General features: G+C 56.6%; 2 protein-coding genes across 2 annotated transcripts; both read right to left on the reverse strand.

The window, feature by feature from the left end:
- Positions 1–6,995: 6,995 nt before the first annotated feature.
- HAMP (hepcidin antimicrobial peptide) lies at positions 6,996–8,498 on the reverse strand. Its single transcript, XM_032488165.1, has 3 exons — positions 8,360–8,498; positions 7,297–7,356; positions 6,996–7,201 (listed from the first exon to the last, which is right to left on the reverse strand). Exons 1-3 carry the CDS (start codon positions 8,444–8,446, stop codon positions 7,097–7,099), a joined length of 252 nt encoding a protein of 83 aa, XP_032344056.1. The 5' UTR covers positions 8,447–8,498; the 3' UTR covers positions 6,996–7,096.
- Positions 8,499–10,705: 2,207 nt separating this feature from the next.
- Positions 10,706–20,349, reverse strand: USF2 (upstream transcription factor 2, c-fos interacting). The gene is made up of 10 exons (XM_032488108.1): positions 20,208–20,349; positions 19,891–19,937; positions 19,661–19,779; positions 19,324–19,524; positions 18,757–18,907; positions 18,547–18,634; positions 18,196–18,254; positions 11,693–11,787; positions 11,437–11,565; positions 10,706–11,346 (listed from the first exon to the last, which is right to left on the reverse strand). Exons 1-10 carry the CDS (start codon positions 20,267–20,269, stop codon positions 11,257–11,259), a joined length of 1,041 nt encoding a protein of 346 aa, XP_032343999.1. The 5' UTR covers positions 20,270–20,349; the 3' UTR covers positions 10,706–11,256.
- Positions 20,350–21,158: the final 809 nt, after the last annotated feature.

Genomic DNA, 21,158 nt, shown 5'->3' on the forward strand with positions numbered 1-21,158 from the left:
CATCCGGGAAGTCGAAGCGGCAGGGGATGGAGACGCACGTGCCCTCGAAGGCTGAGATGGACGAGGGCATCCAGGCCCCCCAGTGACCCCCGCGAGAGGCTGTGGGCCAGCAGGACCGCTGAGATGGAGGGTCATGTCCTTCCCGGATGCCCCCAGCCCCTGCTCCCATCACCTTCCACTGCCCAAGTGGGCTCCAGGGACCCACAGAAACAACCCCAGCCTGCTCAGGGGCCAAGACCCCCGAATCCCTAGACCCCCAGCCATTACCTGAAATCATGATCCAAAACAGAGGCAGCGCCGTGAGGAATATCATTTTGTACAGCGAGTGAGCAACAGCTGGAGAGGGGAAAGGAAAGTAGAGGCCACGGGAGTGGAAATAGCGCCCCTCCTAAGACCAGGAAGCAGACCTGTTTGGATGTTCACCGCTGCTGCTATGATTATTTATTGTTACGAACACTTCTGTGGCATCAGCCATGTACCACCCCCAGTGCTTTACTCTATTATATGAATTAATTTGATCTCTTTGAGGTAGATGCAATTCTTAGTCCCATTTTATAGCTGAGGTTCAGCGAGGTTGAGTAACTTACCACAGTTGGTAAGTGGCAGAACTCAGATTCAAGCATTTGCAGGTCTGCAGACCCCGTTCAGGTCTGCAAACTTAACCACCTAACTGTCCTGTCTCTATGTGGTATGGATGCGCTAATAATTATCTTTACTACCATCATGCCCCTGGGGATCTCCAAAAAGTAAAGCCAGAGTCCAGGGTGGACCAGCCACAGGAAGCAGGAGAAGCTGGGAGGAAGGGGAAGTTGGAACCCCACCCCTCACCTCCGTCTCCCTGAGTTGGGAATGTCTTCTGGTCCCACTTGAAGCTGTCGGTCAGCCAACCTGGAACAAGAGATAGAAAAGTGCAAGGAGACAGGGGCCTGAGCCTCAGCCACCCAATTTCAGGACCTACTATGAGTTGTGGCTGTCGTAAGGCTGCCCGCATGGTCTCTGTTGCTCAGGGATGCTTGGGACCCTCCCTACACAGCCTCAGAGCTACTCAGATCACCCCCCTCCACTCTCCTCCACAAGCTGTGTTGGAAGAGAACTCTGGGGAAGGAAAGGAGAGCAGCAGAGCTTTGGGGTGGGGGGAGGCGGGCGGTGAATGGGGGGAGGGAGCAGATGTCCCACGGCTGAGGCCTGGGGGTGGCAGGCGGGGACCCGGCCCCATCAATGACTGGGTTTCACAGCATCAGCATTCCCAACATGCCGTGTGAATTCCTGCCGCCCTCTCCCACCCCACAGACGGCCCCTGGTGTCCTTACCCTCCTGAGGACCAAGCCCGGTACAAAAGAGCCCTGTTCCCTCAGGGGGAGGGGGTCTCATCCTGGGGGGCTTCTGGAGTAGGTGGAGGTGAGAGAAGAGCTGGGCACTCCTGGCGGGGTTCGGAGAGGGGCCAGGAAGGACCAGGGTTTGGGGTGAGTAAGCTCCTGGCACCCGGCTGCTCTGTGGGTCGCCTCAGGGTTGGAGCCAAGGTTTCCAAGTGGCTGACTTTCAACACTCTCTTCCCACGGACAGACACATGCATGGTCAGACACATGCAAATGCTGGTATGAAATGTGACAGATCTAGACCCAGCCAGAAGGAGCAGGCGCACACCATAGGGACCCGCATGGACAGAAGCCAGGGCCCTGCACGCATGGATGGGCACTGAGACACACACAGTCACAGAGGCACACCTGCGCCACCCTCCATCCTGCCCAAAACACACCTGGACTGACACGGGCCCAGCCTTCAGGCACACACACCCGGATCTGCCTGTGTGACATGCTCACAAAGGCAATCGGTTGGACATACACACAGAGGTCCATGGACAGACACACCCAGACACGTGATGACGGACAAGAGGCAGATGCTATCTTTGTACCTGCGACAGGAAGGTACAGGACTGACAAAGGTGAGGGCCACAGGGCCTGGGCAGACCTGCAAAATGCAGGTGTAGACCGGGCATTCTGAATGGGGGTGAAAAATGGTTCTTGGGGTGGGGTCCGGAAACGTCTTAGCTACTACAGTGGTTTGTGGCTCTCTAAAGGGCCACAGCACCTAAACATATACAGTAAATCCGTAGTTTTAACATTTCAAGGGGGAAGAAGGATTAGGAAAAACAGGTCATAAAATTTCCTTAGTGGGGTGTCAAAAAAGGCAGAGAAATACTGATATGGATTAAGACTCACGCGGAGAGGTGCCTGTGCGTGCGCACACGCCCCTTCATGCACTCAGGTGCTGGAACTCGTTCACTCAGAGCTCACTGCCCCCACCCCCTCCCAGATGGCAGGATGCAGGTGTCTGATCAGCTGGGCATCCTTCTGCTCTTCACCTGGCCCAGGACCACTTCCACCCCATCTGCCCCAAACATAGGAGCCTCAGGGCAGCTGTTGCTGCAGAACCTCCACCAGAGGGGTTCTGAGGAGCGTGCTTCATTCTTTCTCTCTGTGTTTTCTTCCCAAACCCCTGGGGTTCCTGCCCATGGCCAAAGGAGTCCTAAGCAACACTGTCCCCCCTCCTAAATTAGTGGCAGTTCACAGTGACCCGCCGTGGCCCAGGCCACAATGCCTTGCGCAGGCCCTGGGCGACCCTGCCCCTGGCTCTCAGCCCTGGTCCTCCGCTGTCTTCCCGGCCCCGGCCCTCTCGGCTGTAGTACTCACCTGATGCTCCTGCTTCTGTACCCTCTGCTCCGCCGGCCCGCCCGCTCGCAGTCCCCTGGCCTCCCAGGGTCTAGGCCCCCACTTGCCGGCCCCTCCCCTCCCCCTGGGTGCCAGGGGCCGCCTGCCTCCAGGGCCCAGCTCCTCCCTGCCCCCGGGGGAGGGGGGCACAAAGGGCCCTTGTCACCACCGCTCGAACTGGGCAGCCTGACGCCTGGGTTCCATGAGCTCCTTCCTGGAGGGGATGGGGGTGGCTGCCTCACTCGTTCCCCCTCCATCACTGCGCACCCTGGTTCTGGGTCCCTGGGAGGGTGCTCTGATATCTCTGGAAGTCTCAGACTGAGAGGCAGAAGGCATTGTCCTCAAGCTTCTAGGGAATTTTGGTGGTAATTTAGAGATAACCCCAGGCCCAGGAGGCCACAGAGGCCAGTGTGGCTAGGAGAGGAGGCAGGATGCCCACTCTGGGTCCCAGTAACCCCCACCCCCTCTAGAATTACTTCCCTGAATCATGTTTGGTGCCCACATCCTGCTCTATTCTCTTGTAGGCTCTTCTGGCCATCACAAACGACTTTGTATATTGACTGTCTCCTCCGTGAGAACATGACATCCAGGAGGACAGGGCTTTGCCTGTTTACTCCCAGGCTACCCTGCCGGTAGAATGGCTCCTGGCAGTTAAGATGCATAAATGCAGTTTGGGTGCACAAATGTGTGCCTCAAATACCCTGTGGCACCTTCTGAACAGAGGCTTTTGCGTTTGTTCCTTCCTCCCGGAAAGCTCCTCCAACCCCATCCCACTCCCCACTCTGCCGCCCGCAGTGGCCTCATTTCAGTTCCCATCTTGGATGTCACATCCTCTGGAAGCCTGCCCAGCCCCTCTCACCAAGCCAAGCCCCTCGATTTCAATGCTACCCTGTCCTTCCATGGTCTTCAGCATGGTATTGCCCACCTGCACCCTTGGTGAGCTGCTTCCCCCCGCCCCCGGCACCTGAGCTCAGAATCCTGCCTGTCTGTCTGTCTTGTTCACTTCTGTAGCTCCTAGGACAGTGCCTGTGCAAAGAAGGTGCTCAGCAAGGACTGTGCCAACTCTTGGAGCCAGGTGGGGATTGTCCGTGAGCAGACTATCACAGTGATCCTCCTGCTGCCCCAGCCCTTCCCACTGGTCATGACCTTTCCGTGGTGGTAGTGTGACAAGTGTAGTAGTGATTTGACCATGAGCAGTCCAGTCACACTGGGGCATCCTCTGTCTTCCTTCGGGCCAGAGAAGAGGGAAAGGAGGGAGGGTCCTTTCTCCCGAGGGAGAACCCGGCCCTGGGCTGGGGAGTGGGGGCGGGGGTGAGGGGCGGGGAAATCCCGCAGCCTCGGGCGGGGCGTGAGGAGTCAGAGCGGGCTGGATGGAGGGGGAGGGGGAGTCCTACCCCCACCTCAGGCTTCATGATGTCAGACTCTGCCCGTGCCTTTCCCAGTCAGGGACAAAGGCCCATTGAGAATGGGGTGGGGCTTGAACGCCTAGGTCCCAGAGGAGAGAGGGGCCTGGTGCCTGGGCTTTGGGGAGGACGCAGAGATCCCGGGGGGACTCATATGTCACAGCCTTCAGCGTCAACACCAGCCCCCTCGGGGTTGGGTGCTTGTGCAGTTTGAGGGTCTGTCATCCCTCTGGGTGTGAACTGAAGCCAGTCCCTGGGGGCAGGACACACCGGCAAGTGTGTCCCATAGAGGGCGCTATCACCAAGCTCTGAATTCTCGCGTCTCCAGCCTTCAGAGGATGGAGCACTGCAGAGTCCCTGCCAGCCGGAGGGCGAGATGTCACTCAGATCCAGCTACCAGTGCTGCCCGATCACCTGATTCTTCCAGACAAGGCAGGTGCGTTAGTTTGCCTAGGGTTACTGTGACAAGGTATCATAAACTCAGTGACTCAAAAAACAGTTTATTGTCTCAAGGTCCTGGAGGCTGGAAGTCTGAAGTCAAGAGGGCCACATTGCCCCTCTTTATAAGTACAGAGGTCCTATTGGATTAGGACCCACCCTAATGACCTCATCTTAACTTGATTATCTCTGTGCAGACTCTATTGCCAAATAAGATCACAGAATCTGAGGTCCAGGGGTTGACTTCGACATTTAAATTTTAGAGGACTCAGTTCAACCCATTACAGCAGGAGTTCAGATTTTATGTGAAATATTTTGATCTTTAGGTATTAGCACAATTTTTCTCTAAAACACTGTGCAGACCAAGCAAAACTCATCTCAGGGCAGACTCAAGCCCTCAGGCCCACCTACTCCGTGTTCTCTGGAGTGGGAGCTGGTGCTTGGTCCAACCAGGAGGCAATCTCTCACCTCAGCCAGAGTTGGCAGCTTCACAGCAGGAGTCTTCAAAATGTGACCTGGGACCTTGTTAGAAATGCACCTTCTGGGCCCCACCCAGACCTGCTGCATCTGCATTTTACCAGGCCCTCGGGGAGATTCTGGTGCCCGCTAACTGCCTCACATCACTGGGACCACCCGGAGGACTGGCTAAGCTGAGAGAAAAGCACTGATGTCATTAAATGCAGTTAGCAATTTTGGGTCTCCCACCTCCTGGGCACTTATCAGGGGTCTTCAAGGCCTCCCCCTCCCTCTCCCCTGTCAATATAAATCCCTTACATTGACAAAGCATTTGACAATTTCCAAAACCCCTTCAAGACCCTCCCTCGCTCCTCCACAGCCCAGGGAGCCGAGTGCTGTAAACGCTTCTCTCCTCTTACAGAGGAGGAGGTGGGGTTTCAGAGCAGGGAGAGGATGCCAGCGAGATCCCGCAGCAGAGAAGAGGCCAAGTTCCCCACTTCGCCTTCCTTACCCGTCCTTTGGTCTCCATTCAGGAAAACCTCTCCCAGAGGACCAGCCTCTTGTGGCTTCCAAGGCAGGAGCTGACGATGCACAGGGCTGAGCTGGCTCCCAGCTGGGTTTAGTTTGGCTCCCAGCGTGTTGATTTTTTTTTTTAAATCAGATTCCTTTCATCATCTGCCAAACTGATTATTTTAAAAATCAGGAAATTGCCGATAAACATAAGGATTGCCACCTTCTCTGGAAAAGAAGCTCCAGCTATGTTTGGCCTGCCTTTGGGCATGGCACCCATGCCTGGCAGCCTCTTTCTGTGGGGTCCCAAGCCTCCCCCCTGCCTATCATTATGAAACATTGAGGCCAAGTGGCTTTATCATCATTCTAGTCCTGATGTGTTTTCTTGGGCTAAGGAGATAGTGAAATGTGTCTTGCATCTCTTTTTCTATCAAAGTGGGGAAATTAGATCAATTGAGAGGGATACAATTTTTCTTTTTTTTTAAATTTTATTTATTAAAGTGTAGTTGATTTATAATGTCAGTTTCAGGTGTACAGCAAAGCGATTCAGTTATATATATGTATGTATTTCAGATTCTTTTCCACTATAGCTTATTACAAGAAATTGAATATAGTTCCCTGTGCTATACATTAGGTCCTTGCTGTTTATCTATATTATATATACTAGTGTGTTTCTGTTAAACCCAAAGTCCTAATTTGAGAAGGATACAGTTTTCAAGAGGAAAGGGAGGGAATTCAACCCCTTGTGGAGGGGAATAAACAGTTCCCATGTGTCTCCCATGCAATGTGTGTCCTTATTGAGAGAATACAAGTTTAGAGGCTCCTGTGGAACAAATTCATCACACCTCACTTGTTTACTGCACCTGTCTGGTCCCTGAAGGCCAGTGATTCTCAAACTTTTTGGTCTCAGGACCCCTTTATACTCTGAAAAATTATTGCAAACTCCAAAAACCTTTAGTTTTACTGAGTTATATCTATTGTTGCTTAATGTATTAGAGATTGAAAGTGGGAAATGTTTAAAGCACAGGATACACAAGCACACAATCCACTGGCCGGGAGAGTGATGACGACATCACATGTCCTGGGGCCTCTGGGAAGCTCCGCTGTACGCTCACGAGAGAACAAGAGTGAAAAAGTGGTAACATCTTAGTAGTTTCCACCTTGTGGAGCCCTGGAGGAGTCCCCAGACCTTACTTTGGGAACTCTGGCTAGGCATTTGAATTTGTACCCTTGTTTTAAGATTTCAAGGAGGAAACTTCAACTTTCATTCCCTGCTGCTATGACATAAATTCGAGGTGTTTTGAGGTCGGGGAAGAAGAGAAAACAAATTCCCTCCACCAAGCCTCCAAGCTTCCTTGCAACCCTTTGCAACACACCAACCCCGCACACCTCACCAAGCTCTGGCCCCTCACAAGACAGGGGCCGCAGCGAGTCTCCGGTACAGGCTTTTGTCAAGGAGAAAAGAGAACACAGACTTCGGTTTGGAAAATAAAAGCGTGAACCAGCCATTTTATTCCAAGACCATTCACCGAATGTTGGAAGGCAGCGGGAATAAATAAGTGGTTGGGGGACAGGGCGGCTCTATGTCTTGCAGCACATCCCACACTTTGATTTGTGACAGCAGCCGCAGCAGAACACGCAGATGGGGAAGTGGGTGTCTCGCCTCCTTAGCCTCTGGACCACGGGCTGTGGGCAGGAGGGGCGCGTGAGCGAGGCCTGGGCGTAGGGAAGGCAGGGGGTGGGGTGGGGTGGGCTCAGAAGAGGGTGTCACGTGTTCTCACCGTTAAGCCAGCTGCAACTCCAGCTGCGTCCTGGGTCTGGAGGTCTGCAAGCTGTCTTGTCTGTGAAAGCCAAAGAGGTACTGAGGATGGCAGGGCCTGGGCGGAGCCTCAGACTTGCTCCCACCAGCCAGCTCATCCCCAGGTGGTTAGCATCCCCTGGCTCAGCTGCAATCTTTGGAGTGAACTTGCTTTCTGGCCTCTTCTCATCGTCCCACAGGTGGGTCTCCTGCCTCCAACATCCCAGATCTGTCTCCTCCTCTCTCCACAGCTGTTAACTCTTCCAGAGCATTCTCCCTGGCCTGGATGCTTGCCCCTTGCCAGCATCTCATCCCTTACAATCCATTCCCCAACACATTATCAGTCAGTTCTCAGCTTTTCCCATTTCAAAAGCCTGCAGGGCTTCCCCTGCATTTGGAGGAAAATCAGTGTTTGCACAGTTGCCCACAAGACCTGGCATGACCACGGTTTGGTCTCCAAGTACCATCTCCTTCACTCACCAAGCCCTCCGATCCTCAAGTCCACCACACCTGCCCCCACCTCCGTCTTGGCTTGCGGCCCCCTTCTCTTATTCTCCAAGTCATAGGTCAAGTAACATTTCCTCACAAAACAGCCCTTGATTCCATCTAAAGCAGCCCCCTCCCCCCGCTAACTCATCATTACTCTACCACCATCTTTTAGTTATTCATGAAGAGCACTCACTAAACACAAGAGTTTACTTTTTTTAAGTTCACCGACTGATTCCCTGACCATGACGTAAGCTCTATGAGAATATCTCCTCTCATCTCCTTTGTTCACTGCTTGATCTCCACTGTCTAGAATAGGACCTAACACAGAGCGGGCACTCAGTAAATCACTGTGGAATTAGACTGGGGTCCCCTGGTTGCTGCCACTCTGTACCCCATCTCTGCCCTTGAAGCAGCTGCCCGTCCCCCTTGCCCTGCCCAGTCCTGAGCTTGGCCCTGTGCTGGGGTCTCCAGCTGCCCTCAGCAGCCCCCTCCCAGGGGCCTGGCTCTCCCTTCCGATTCCAGCTGCCCAGCCGGTCCCCGGCCCAGGGGGTTCTCACCTGGTGCGGGAGAACGGAGCCACTGGTCAGGCTGGCCAGGAGGAGCAGCAGGAGGCAGGCAGCCCGGATCTGCATGTTCAGTGCCATTTTGCCGTCTGTCTGGCTGTCCAGTTGTCAGGTGGAGGACTGGCTCTGCAGTCTGGGGACCCAGTTACAGTTGCTTTTATGGGACCTCCTGGCGGGGCGGGGATGCTAAGCCCCCTCCCCTTTGGCCCCACTCATTTCCAAGAAGGTGGTGGCGCCGAAAAGGCGGGAGAGATAAGCGGGAACCGAGTAGCAGGGAACAGGGTTGTGTCACCAGCAGATGTGTGTCCAGGAGGTGGGGCAGCCGCGGCCACAGACACATGCCTCTGGCCAGCCACCTGGGAAACACTTTCCCCAACGTGACATCACCCTGTTGATCTCAGAAAAAAATTCCCTTTTGACCCAGGAGCTGAACTGGTCACTAAGCAGGAGCAAGGTGTCCTCCTCCCCTAAACTTCCCGGAGGATGGCTGTCGCCTGCCAGGTCCCTGGGGGCTTCACTTCTGGGAGGGGTCACTGTGACGGCCACATGCAGGAGAGTGTGTCTGCAGGAGCCCCCAGCATGCATGTGGGGTTTTTCCAAGTGTCAGAACCTTAAGTTGTGGTCCTGGTGTCTGGGAAATGTTCTTGTGAACTTTTGGCCAAAAAGATGGCAATGACAGTGACAGCTACCATCTGACAACTGCACCTTAGAGGCAAGCAGATGTAGTGACTCCTGTGTTAACTCAGCCCATGGGACCCTCCTCTGAGCAGCTCCTGCCTGCCCCAGTCCTGGATCTGCTCTGTATTCAGGGGCCCTAGATGCCTTCTCAGCTGCTGACCCCTGGCTGGCCAGCTTCCCAGACCCTGCCCCTGAGACAGAAGCCCACTCTGCCCACCTGAGACTGATTCCCTTCACTTTACAGGAGAGGAACTTAAGGCAAAGATGAGGGCTCTGCCCAATCTTGCCTGGTCAGAGGCAGAGCTGGGCTTCCAGCCTGACCGGGGCCTGTGCCCTTCTCACCAGGCTCTCCTGCCTCCCTGAAAACATAGGAGGGCACAGGGGTCTGCTGGATCTGGCTCATAATGGCTCCACAAGTAGACTGTGCGTGTCTCATGCCAGTTCCAGTCAGAGGCACTGTGCAGGTACCTGGAACCAGCAGTGATGTGGGTACAGGAGTACTTACACTGCAGACATCAGTGAACACTACAAACCAGGCTTTTCTTCAGAGAGCCAGTCCCCTACACTCCACTGGAAGGGGAACTGACTGTGGCAGCCTTACCCCTACCTATGACCAAACCACCTTACGGTGCACATGGCCCGGAACGGCAAACCTTGACTCCGGAGACGAGCCCTTGGCCATTTTCCCTCTCCCACTCACTCCAGGGCCATCTGGTGTCAACCCTACCACCAGAGCCTGGGTACGGGGCTGCCAAGGGATGAACATTCTTCCCAGCCCTGAATTCCTGCCAGGGCCCGCTGGAGCAGCACAGAAACAGGGGGCCTCCAGAAAGTAACGCTGCTCCCTGCCACCTGCCTCCCCATTTACTCCACCTTAGGGTCCCCCTGCTGCACACACCCTCACTCTCAGCAAAACAGGCTCAGAGGAACAGCCAGGAAAAGGAGACAGGGCTCTGGGAGAGAAGGAAGGGACCAGCGGGGGGCATCTGGGGTGGGCGCAGCGGGGCGAGCCCAGCAAGGTGATCAGACTCGGCAGGCCTAGGTTTTTGGAGTGGCTGGAGTTGCACACAGGTTGAGGTTGAGTCTGGTGAGGGGCCGCACACTCACCCCCGGGGGCCACAGCAGCATCCCCCAGCACCGCTAGGCATCACTGCATCTCGGCTCAGGCCAGGTTTCATCATCAGCCAGGGGCAGGGGTCACAGCACAGGCGCCAGAGCTACAGCGCAAGGCGACAGGCTGACGGGCCAAGCCTGGCTTCCTGGCCATCTGCCCTCCCTGGGGGTGGGGGGCTCAAGGCCAGGCCCCACCATTGGCTGGTGAGGAGGGGAGGGCGTCGGCCTGGAGGGGCAAGGCCAAGAGCCAGTCTTGTTTTTTTATGAACTGGTGACATGGGAGACCCCAGTCTCTCCTCCAAAAACATGGGACGTGTCCTTGACCCCAGCTCCCCCTGCCCCCACGCCATACATGCACACCTGGGGCCTCAAAGAGGCTCCTCATTCCTTAATTTCACCATCCATATCATCAACAGATTGGGTAACAGGCAGTACAGGATGGCAGGGACTGGAACACCAACACAGCAGCTGAGGCCCTATCCTCAGGAGCTCTGCACCGGCCCCAGACCCCCTCCCCATACCCCAGATGGACAGATACACAGACAGACAAGGCGGGGCCACATGGGGCCAGTTTATTGCAGTTAAATACCTCTCTCTCTCTATTTTTTTTTTTTGTCCATTTCTCCATAAAGAAAATTAAAACACACTCACACACCCAAAGGGGAGCAGGGTTCCAGAAACAAGAGGTGGGGTGGGACATGGCCTCCCTGCTTAGGTCCAGGCCCCGGGGACCCCCATAGGCTCCCCTCCTTCCCGTAAGCACCCTGTCTCAGTACCTCTAGAGACCAAGGAGGCAGAGGCATATGGCAGGGCCTCTGTCCTCCTCCCTTTTGCCTCCAGGCGAGACCAGTAGAAGTGCCGGGGCTTCGTGGGGGCCGCCAGAAGGGAGACAGACAGTCGGGGGAGGGGGGGTCATCCTTTCCAAGTTGAGGAGAGCGGTGGGCGCTTATCCACAGAAATGCATGATTTCTCTCCATTTTTTGTTAAAAATCTACTATAAAAAAACGCAGCTGGGGGAGGGGCGTCTGTCCCTCTCTGTGCTAAGGGCTGGGGAAGGGGACAGCGGAGGCCAGAGCCCCCGCCGCACGGTGGGGTGGGCGTCACTGCCGCGCGCTCTCGCCCACCATCTCCAGGTTGTGCTGCTGCAGCTGGGCGCGGAGCACGGCGTTCTCGTTCTTCAGCTCCTCGATCTGCGACACGACAGGGGACAAGCAGCCCGGGGCTGGCTCCCCGCGTCCTGGGGTTCCTGCCCCCCCGACAGCCCGCGGCCTGGGCCTCACCTGCTGCCTCAGGAGCTCGTTGTCCATCTGCAGCCGCTCGGCCTCCTTGAAGGTCTCCTGCATGCGCTGGTTGGTCTGGCGCAGCTCCCGGATGTAGTCGCAGGCCTTGGACAGGATCCCGCCTTTACTCTGCGGGGTGGGCACCCGTCAGCCGGCGCCACCCGGCCTCAGCCCACCGGCACAGCCCAGGACGGGCCGCCCGGGGCTCTGCGGGCCAGCCGCAGCCCCGAGGGCAGAGGGGCCGGAGGACACTCACCGCTCCCGTCTTGCTATTATCCGCATTACAATCTGGAATGATTTTTGAAAGCTGGACGATCCAGTTGTTGATCTTGTCTCTTCGCCTCCGCTCCACTGCGGGAATGACAGCAAGAACAAGGCTGTGGTCACAGGGCTTCCTCTGCGCCGAGGCCATTTACCCCCAAGGCACATGCCAGGAGACCCAAGGCCACCGAGGCCCAGCGCGGGCCCAAGGTCACCATAAGCCAGCACGGGGCCAGGATCTGAACCCAGGCAGCCTCCCGGGAGGAACAAAGAAACTCTCGCCATCAAGGGCCACAGGCACCTGAAGGGCAGAACCAATGGCTGGGGGCTGTGGGGATCGTTCTGTTTCCCTGCCCCGTAGGTTTTAAAAAATTTGAGCCAACATTTAGAATTCCACATAACAATTGGCCTCTTCTGAGAAATGGAGGTGTGACTACGGTGGGCACATATTCTTGGGAGGCAAGACCAGGCCAGAGCCCCTGTACACAGGACCCAGCGCCCCTCTCCAGTCCCCATGGCCCCTGCGTCTGATTCTCCACAATCCTCGGGTCTCCCCTGTGTTCTGGGGCCCATGATCTTGTCTTCCTCTTCACCCTGAAAATGACAGTCTGAACACGCCTCACATCTACTTAAAATCCTTCTCCAGGGCCCCAGTAGCAATCTCAGCAACCCAGGCTGGCACTGGACCACCCAGGAACAACATGAACCCTATCCTGAAGGCCAGGTTTGCAAACTAGTGGTAGGTTTTACTTAAACGGTCCAGATTTGTGGTTTTATTTCATAAAACGCCACCATCTCACTATGTCTGCTGAGTCAAGTGGCAGCTGCCCCCTTCAGACAGGGCTCACGTGTCTTCACTCTGGCTCCTTACCAGGCCCATGTCACGACCTGTGACAGCAGCCTGCCATCTGCCCACATTGCAGGCCAAGACCCCTGTTTGGCTTCCTGAGCAAAGCCCTTCCTTACCCACTCTGCCCAGCAACAGGTCCTGCTGAGGACACACAAGTCCCCACCCCACCAATCCCCAACTCCCCTGCCAGGACGGCCCACGAACAAATGAAGGCAGTGTTTGTGGAGGAGGGGGGACAGGGCTGGTAAGTGGGATCTGGAAAGGAGAGCGAGAGGGCATTTTCTTGGGGTTGGGTGAGGGTCTAGGGGAGGAAGACAAAGGTGGGGTGGGCCAGAAGCACGTCCCTTACTCCTCATCTCTTCTGAGGCCAGCACTGCCACACAACCCAGCTGTTCCCTCAAAGAACGTGCCTGGCCACTCACAGGCAAACCCAACTGTCTTGTCCTCTCCTGCTGCTCGGTCCTGTCCATTCGGTGCTGGCCAGTCTTTCCCCACCTCCAAGTGTCACTCACTTTGGCCTAGGTGACAACACTCTCCCACACAGACCCTCCTTCTCCCTCTCTTCTTTCCACCGAAACTTCCCCCAGACCACGGTCAGAACGGTGCCCAGGCTGGAGCTTCACCTGATCCTGGCCCTAGGGTCAGCCAGTGCACAGAACCTGGGCCCCATTATTCGTGCTGAGTGAACCTCCCTGGCAGGGACAGCCATGCCCTACAGTCTCCGGGAACTCCGTGGCCCAAAGCAGCAGCAGAGCTGAGTCTAGCCGGGGCCTGGCAGCACCGCCACCACATAGCCGGCAGCATGTTTGGGTCTAAGGTTCCAACGGAGGATCTCGACGGCAGACGGTGTCTCAGCCTGTCTCTACCCTTATGCAGTCCGGCATCCCCGGGCCCGGGCACCAGGCTGCAGCTCTACCCCACGCACTCACTTCAGGCCACTGGGGCGGGGTTGGGGGGGAGGCGTGGCACACCTTCCTCAGTTCCCATTTACTTCTTTAAAATGGACTGCCCACCCTGCTGTGCGCAGGGCACTCCACGAGGCCGGAGTCCATGGTGGACTCAACCTCTGTCCTGCTGGCACTCACAGCACCACCAGGAAATGCACGTGAACAGGAGACACTGACACCACAGGATTACGTGTTATAACCAAAGGCTGTACTGAGTGCCCGGGCAATGCCAGGGTGGAGCAATGCCAAGAGTGAGAGTGAGAGTGAGAGTGGGGTGGGGTGTTTCTGCAAAGAAAGGCTTAGAAAGGAAACATTTGGGCTGGTTTCTGAGAGGAGGGACATAAGGTAGACAGGTGTCAAAAAGCCGAGAAATGAGGGGTAAGGGTATAGCTCAGTGGAGGTCCTGGGTTCAATCCCCAGGGCCTCCATTAAAAACAAACAAACAAACAAACAAAAAACAAAACCAGAAACAGTGACACGGGAATACTTTGGTCGGTAGGGGAGTGGGGCAGGGTGGCAGGAAAAGGTTGTAAAAACCAGTTGTGAAGGACCTGAATGTCCCACCAGCAGGTCTGGACCTCATCTTCTCTTCCCCAGGGGTCTAGGCCCTCGAGTCTAGGGCCTTTTCATCCCTCTGTGGTGATGTAGTCAGGCCTGCAGCTTGGGCAGACTGAAATGGAGGAGGATCAGTTAAAACCCAGGCCATGTCCGTTCCACAGAGTGCTTCAGTCATATTCACAGAATATTCAAAACATAACTTAGAAGGAAAATCTGCAGACTGATGGGAGAAACAGACAGATTCACAAACAGAGCTGGAAACATCAACTCCCCTTCTCAGTAATGGGCAGGACAAGGAGACAAAAAAATCAGGACTGAAACCTGAACACTGTCAAGCAACTTGACCCAGTTATCGCTGAGGGAACACTCCACACACAAGAGCAGATAGCCACGCTTCTCAAGTGCACACAAAAACTTTTACTAAAATAGACCACGTCTGGGGCCATAAAATAAATCTCGATAAATTTCAAAGAACTGAAATTATATCCATAGGGTATGTTCTCCAATCACAACGAAACGAGATTAAAGTCATTAACAAAAAGACACTCAGAAAATCCAGAAGTATTTATAAATTAAACACACTCCTAAATAACCCAAGTCAAAGAAGAAATTAGGAGAAAAGCTAGATGTTTTGAACTGAATGATAATGAAACACAACATATATCCAGACGGGACGTAGCTAAAGCCGTGTTAGATTGCAATCTGCAACAATAAAGGGATGTACTGAGAAAAGAGAAAAGCCTGAAGTCATCCTTAAAAGTGGGGAGCAGGGGGAACCCCAGCATATTTAACTCAAATTAAATAGAAGGAGTAAATTAGTAAGAGTGAAAACCAATTAAATAGAAAAAGTAATTCAAAAATCAGATTTCACATCAAGTTCTGGATCTCTGGCTTCTCAGAGGTTCTGGCAGCAGTGGCTGGTGCTGGGAGGCTGCCCGTCAGGTGGGACACACAGGCCCCAGTTCACCGTGGGCCATCCACCCACTTCCCACCACACCAAGTGTACTTAGTCCCTCAGGGCCCCGCAGGACTTCGCAGCCCAGAGATGGGCTCCTGTGGTACCAAGAAATGTGGGAAAGAGGGAATACAGGAGAAAGAGCAGATTTGAGGTCCATTCCACCTCAGCACAGCCTCTCAGGACTTGCGGACGTGAGGGAAGAGGGCAGAGCTGGAGGTGGCCGGGCTCTCAGGCCCGGCTGGGTAATCGTGACATGGGCAACTTCTGCTGCTCTGGAAGAACCAATGCTGCACAGGAGCCTCGGGGGAGGATGGGGGACAGGTTCTGTTTTGGACAAGTTGGGTTCAAGGTGTTTCAAGGACATTTAGAAATGGAGATTCTGAAAGGGCACTTCAACATGCGGGCCCGGAGCTCCAGAGAGATGGCGCAGAGACAGCTCTGTGCGCTGTCAATATGCAGGGGGCGGGGGAGGCCCTGGGAGGACACCGAGGAGCAGGTGTCCTTCTTGGAGGGCCTTTTTGGAGTCACATACTTTTCTGGAGAAAGCTCGCAGACCCTCTCCCGGGAGAATTGATGAACACTGACAACTGGGGACAGGGTCTTGGGGACAGTGACCAAACCTGGGCCTAATGTTTCACTCTCCCGAGGTCACTGGAAGGAGGTGCCGGGCCGTAAGAACCACCAACAGACAAAGCAGTTTCTAAGCTCACCTGCTGTGAAGAATCACCTGGGGAACTGGTTGAGACAGAGACTCCCAGGCTTCCTTCTGACCTGCCCATTCAGCGATTCGTAGGGACAGTCTGCAGATCATGATTGTTAACAAGTTTCCCAGAGTGACTGGGGACCCCTCCTCTGAGGAAGGAGAAGCAAGGAGTGTAGGAGAACCAGACAGGTAGAGCAGAAAGGAACATTCCCGAAAGGAGGGAACAGGCAGGGTCAGATGCTTGGAGCGCAGACAAGAAAGGAAGCCAGTCAACTTGGCAATGAGGTCGTCGTGGGTGACCTTAAATGGAGCCGTTTTGGTAGAGAAACCAGACTGCCCATGGTACATGGGGGATGGCGGGGGGAGGGGTGTTGTCAAACACTCCGCAGGTTTGGAGAGGGGGCAGGCTGCACCTGGAGAGCAAGGGCAAGGTTATGAGCAAGACTGACTTATAGCACGAGAAAGATTCAAGACTGTTTGGAAGTGGATTAATCCTCTGAGAGGCTAAGAGTGAGAGTGGGGAGGAGGGTGGCTGGGTGGTACCCCCAGAGCTGTTTGCTACAGTCTTACCAGGAGGCACACACCCTGCTGGGGGGCTCAGTCGCAAAGCACTGCATCCTTGCTATGAGCCTCTGGGGTAGTTGCGCTAAGTCATTCTTACAGGAGACTATGAACAGGCAGAGAGAGTAAGAACCAGCCTAAGGTCACACAAGCAGTCAGCAGCAGAACCAAGACTGCCCGGGTAGCCAGTCAGAGGCCCCTCAAACCTGCCACACCCAAAACCAAGCTCCAACTCACCCCTTCCCTTTAAACAGACCTGACCCCGTCATGAAACCCTGATTCAGAAAACCTTGATTGTTCAGCCTTAGAATCTTCTCCCTACCCGCCCCCAAGTCCTTTTCCTGTCCTGTCTGAGGTTCACGTCTGCAGTCACCGCCCATTTTCCTAGACTCTGGTGTCGCATCACCCTTACCACCCAGCCTCCACACACAAATCTTCTGCTGGCTTCCCTTCAAACTAGAATAAAGACCCCAGAGGGGGGGTGACCTCAGGAAAGCCTCTGACAAGGCCCCACGTGGTCTGGCCCTGGCCAGTCCTCCCACAACCCCGCCAACTTCCTCTTTCCTTTCCCAAATTCTGCTTGTCTCCAAACACACCAACCAAGTGTGTGCCGGCTCAGGCCTGGGTGTTGACACTTGCTGCTCCCCTCTACCTGGGACTCCTCCTCGGGAACGTGGCTGGCCCACTCAGGCCTCAAGTGTCACTTCTAGAAAAGCCTAGAGATCACACTGCCGCCATAACCCTGCACCTCCTTTCCTGGCCTTACGTTCCTTTAAGTGATTTATGACTTTCACTACCTGATGTTACTTTGTAGCTTTGTGTAGTTTCTGTCTCTCCCACTGGAGTGAACGCCCTGGGAGGGCCAAGCTGTCATCTGTTCTGTTATCTGCTGTATCTGAGGCCTACCACAGGGTCTGGCACATAGTATGTAACATACCTGCTGGGTGAACGCTTAAGCTCACCGAGCAGCTGAACACAGCTGCATGAGTCCAGCCCCAATCAAACATCTTCTGGACTCTCAGGGCCTTGCCCTGACATTCAAGGCCCTCCTTGACCCTCCCAGCTCTCTCCCAAGCATTCCACATGGAACCTCTGCCATAAGCCAACCAGCACCCCCAAAGCAGCCTCACTCCACCCTGCCTTCCTGCGCTTCCCTCTGCCAGACAGGCACTCCCAAAGGCCACCTCCCTGGAGAAATGTCACCTGACCCCGAGTCATTGTTCTGTCAGACACCAGGCTGAACTACCCTGAGCTTCGGTGACACTCCAGACCCGGCCCCAGACCTGACACAGAACATGTACTGTCCAGCCTAGACTCCACCTTCAGGAAATATCTGCTGAGTGACATGTGTGGGTGGAAGTGTCCCCTGGACTGGTGAGTGGCTACGTCCACTGCAGTGGCTGCTGATGGGGTTTGGGACTGGGGTACCGCATGGAGGGCCAAAGTGACCTGAGGGTGGGATTTGGTAAACACCAACTGAGAAGGACAGGATGCTCCAGCCTCAGCCAGAGGCACAGCTTCCTGCAGTTTCATCTTCTGCCGTGCCCTCTCTTAGAGCAGAGCCATTTTTGGAAGCCAGGCTGGCAGGGCAATGAAGGACTTGAGCAAAAGAGCTGTCATGTGGGAAGGCAGGCCCAGGAGAGTCAGAGAAACCCAGCATTTCAAGAGGAGCAGAAAAGCCATACGTGAATGTGAAGCTTGCCATTTAAAACACTGGTGGTTAACTCAAAGTCACTAGCCACGATGACAAACCACTGCAGCTGGTACCTCCTGCCTACCTGCTCCTGACAATGAACTTCTCCTCCGTTTCTACCTTCCCAGCCTTCAACAAACACTCCTTGCAGCACACCCACTGAACTATGACTTCTAGCACCGGGCACGGCCGTGCCTGTGAGGCCCAGGTGCTCCATCCTGACCTTACCTTCATTGTGCTGAGCTCTCCTCCTCTCGTCCCGTGGCGTTCTCGTTCCATCGATTTTCCTAGAAGAGGATGGAAAAAATGGGCTCGAGTCATCTCAGGGCCGTTTGTCCCAATGTTTATTAAGGAGTCAGACTTAGAAATTATCTCTGCAAAATAAATCCACATGGAGAGAGAAAAAGGATATCTTATTTACTTTAACTAGGGAAGCAGAAACTGACCACAAAATACACCAACTGCCTGCTGTGTGCTCAACTGCCTAGCTCCCATTCCAGAAGACCTTCCCTTTCTGGGGCCCCCGCACCAGGCCCTCCCAGTGTCCTCTACTCCTGGGGCCAGGTCTCCTGCACATACGGGGAGTAGGGGTGCGTCCGGGGTGCAATTGTCCTCTGTGTTCCTGTCTGAAGCACGTCCTGGGGCGTCATCATGACATAAAACTGGCCTGCAAGAAAAGCAGGGGTTAGTGCTACAAATGGGGACAGAGTCAGAACTGGCTGGGGGCTTCCCTCCCTGCTAGGCCTGTTGCCTCCCCTGCCTTCCGCCCTGGCCCCTTCCTTCCTTTACCTCCGGCCTGCAAGCTCTGGTCTGTGGTCTGTACGGACACAGCCGTGGTATCTCCCACACTGGACGCTGGGAAATAGGCAAATCGTGCCTCCCCACTGACAGCCTCAGCTGCCGGGCTGCCACCATTGCTGAAGGGATTTTGGATTACAGCCTAAGGGGTAGGAGGACACAGAGGCCACCCTTAGCCATCTTTGTTCCCCAACCCATCTTCTAGTTGCTGTGTTTGATGTTTATCATATTCTCTACAGAGAGTAAGTAACTCCTCTGTGTGTGCCACTCTTCCCTGTGTCTCACAGCCCTGATACTTGGCAGGTACTCAGCAATCACTTGGTGAACTGACCCACTTTTAACTCTAAAAGGCTTTCCTGTTACCATGATCCCCATTTTACAGAAAAAGAGAAAAAAATATGCTCCAAAAGTCTTGCCCAAAGTTTCACTGTGCAAAACAGGGATTTGACCAGAAGACCTGAAGGCAGCATCTGTGTCCCACCTGCCCTACCCTTGGGGCTCCCCCAAAACAGAGTCAGTGTCCCTTCTCCATCCCCCCAGAGGTTACTGGGCACCTACCAGTGGGAAGGGCGCTGCGGGACCTGGGGGCACAGAGGCAGCAGCGGGGCCGGGGCGCTGGGTGGCGCCATCCACACCCACCTGGGTCACAGCCTGCTGCCCCCCCGCGAAGGCAGCCGTAGACACGACGCTGACGGCGCCTGCTGTGTCGCCCTGGCCGTCCAGCTGACCATCAGTCACCTGGACTACGCGGTATGTCACCTGCAGGGGGCGGCAGAGCAGCGAGACCCGCGCTGGGGCCCGGGCAGGGGCCAGGTCCGAGCCCCTCCCAGCCCGCCCGCTCAGCCCTGGGCTCAATCCTCCACTTCCCCGCCGGGGTCCGGGCCCGCAGCCTCACCTGTCCTCCATTATTCTCTGTGCGGAATTGGTACTGGATGTTGTGGTCGCCGAACGCCGCCTGCTGGACGCTGGCGATGGCCACCGCCGTCTGCTCCTCCGCCCCAGGGCCGTCCCCGCCTGCGGTCGGAGGAGGGTAGGGGGGATGGTCAGAGGTGGCGCGGGCCGGGGCGCCCCCAGTGCCCACCTCGGGCGCAGGCCGCGGCCCCGGTCGACCCCGCGAGCACTCACCTTCCTGCAGCTCGACACCCTCCTCTGCCTCGGGTCCCTTATCGTGACTGCGGGGAGGAAGGGAAGAAGAGGGGGTCAGGGCCAACCGCTCCCCCGCCCCCCTGCCCAGGTGCAGGACTCCCATGCCGCCCGGCCCAGTCTGGGGCTGGGGCTCCGCCGGGACCGGGGGCCAGGGGTATTTCGCGCGGGTCCCCCCTCCCTCGCGGCCTCCATTTTGAGCTGGGCCCGGCGGCCGCTGGGGATCATGGCGGCCCGGCCGCTCGGCCAAAGGGCCGGGGCTGGGCGCGCGGGGGCACGGACCGGCCGGGCGTCCTTACCTGGAGGCTGCAGCAGCGGTGGCCGAGGCAGCGGGATCCAGACCCGGGTCCAGCATGTCCATGGGGGGGTGGGGGCGGGGGGGGCGCCGGGCCCGGGGGGGAGGGGAGGGGAGGGGAGGGAGGGAGGGGAGGGGGCGGGCGGCCGGGGGGGCCCCGAGCCCGGCGCTCACGCCGCGCGGCAGGAGGGGACGGAGGAGACACGGGAGCCGCTCGCGCTGATCACGGGGACAAACAGTGGGGTCATGTGAGGAGGAGATGCCGCCGCCGCCGCCGCCGCCGCTGCTCCTGCAGCCGCCGCCGCCGCCTCCGCTCGCTCGCCCGCGGGCCGGCTCCGGGCAGCTCTAGGCTCCAGAACGCAGCGAGGCCGCCCCCCGCCCGCTGCACGCGGCCCTTGGGCCTCCTTCCCTGAGCAGCCGCCGCCGCCGCCGCGACTTTTTTCCTAGACCCGGCCCGCCCTGGATGGCCGTCGCCTCTCCCCTGGATCGCCGGCTCGCGCGTCCGCCGCCCGGCCTGGCCCAGTCCGGCGGCGGATCGCTGCTGCAGCGGCCGCCGCTTTCTATTTTTTCCCCCTTTTTTTTCCTCCTTTACTTGAGCTGCGCGCGCGCGGCGGCGGCGGCGGCGCGAGCCCGGGGCCGACGCGCGCTCGGGGGGAGGGCAGCCCCCGGGGAGCGCGCGCGCTGTCTGTCTCGGATGGAGGGCGGGCGCGCGGGCCGGGTCTCGGTGGGGCGGGAGGTCGCCGCCACCGCCTTCGCGGCCGCCCGGCATCCGCCGGCAGGCCGCCTGGGTGGAACGCGGGCCCGGATGGAACGCCGGGGGACCCGGAGGAGGGGCTCTTGTCGCCGAGGACGAGGCAGGCGGCGGGGTTTGGAGACAGAAAAGTAGGTCGTGGGGGAGGGGAGAATGGGGTGGAAGGGAAGAGGAGCGCGCGCGCGCGCCCCCGGTGGTAGGGCT

This window comes from Camelus ferus, chromosome 9 (assembly GCF_009834535.1).
Source record: "Camelus ferus isolate YT-003-E chromosome 9, BCGSAC_Cfer_1.0, whole genome shotgun sequence".
Taxonomy (NCBI): domain Eukaryota; kingdom Metazoa; phylum Chordata; class Mammalia; order Artiodactyla; family Camelidae; genus Camelus; species Camelus ferus.

What these genes read in the sequence shown, in the direction of transcription:
- HAMP (XM_032488165.1), bottom strand. Translation starts at nt 8,446, where the DNA reads ATGGCACTGAACATGCAGATCCGGGCTGCCTGCCTCCTGCTGCTCCTC. An exon ending in GCTCCGTTCTCCCGCACCAG is followed by an intron (nt 7,357 to 8,359) that starts GTGAGAACCCCC and finishes TGGCTTTCACAG; the next exon opens with ACAAGACAGCTTGCAGACCT. An exon ending in GAGTTGCAGCTGGCTTAACG is followed by an intron (nt 7,202 to 7,296) that starts GTGAGAACACGT and finishes TCCTGCCCACAG; the next exon opens with CCCGTGGTCCAGAGGCTAAG.
- USF2 (XM_032488108.1), bottom strand. Translation starts at nt 20,269, where the DNA reads ATGGACATGCTGGACCCGGGTCTGGATCCCGCTGCCTCGGCCACCGCT. An exon ending in CCGCAGCGCCCTTCCCACTG is followed by an intron (nt 18,908 to 19,323) that starts GTAGGTGCCCAG and finishes CCTACCCCTTAG; the next exon opens with GCTGTAATCCAAAATCCCTT. An exon ending in ACGAGCTCCTGAGGCAGCAG is followed by an intron (nt 11,347 to 11,436) that starts GTGAGGCCCAGG and finishes GTCGTGTCGCAG; the next exon opens with ATCGAGGAGCTGAAGAACGA.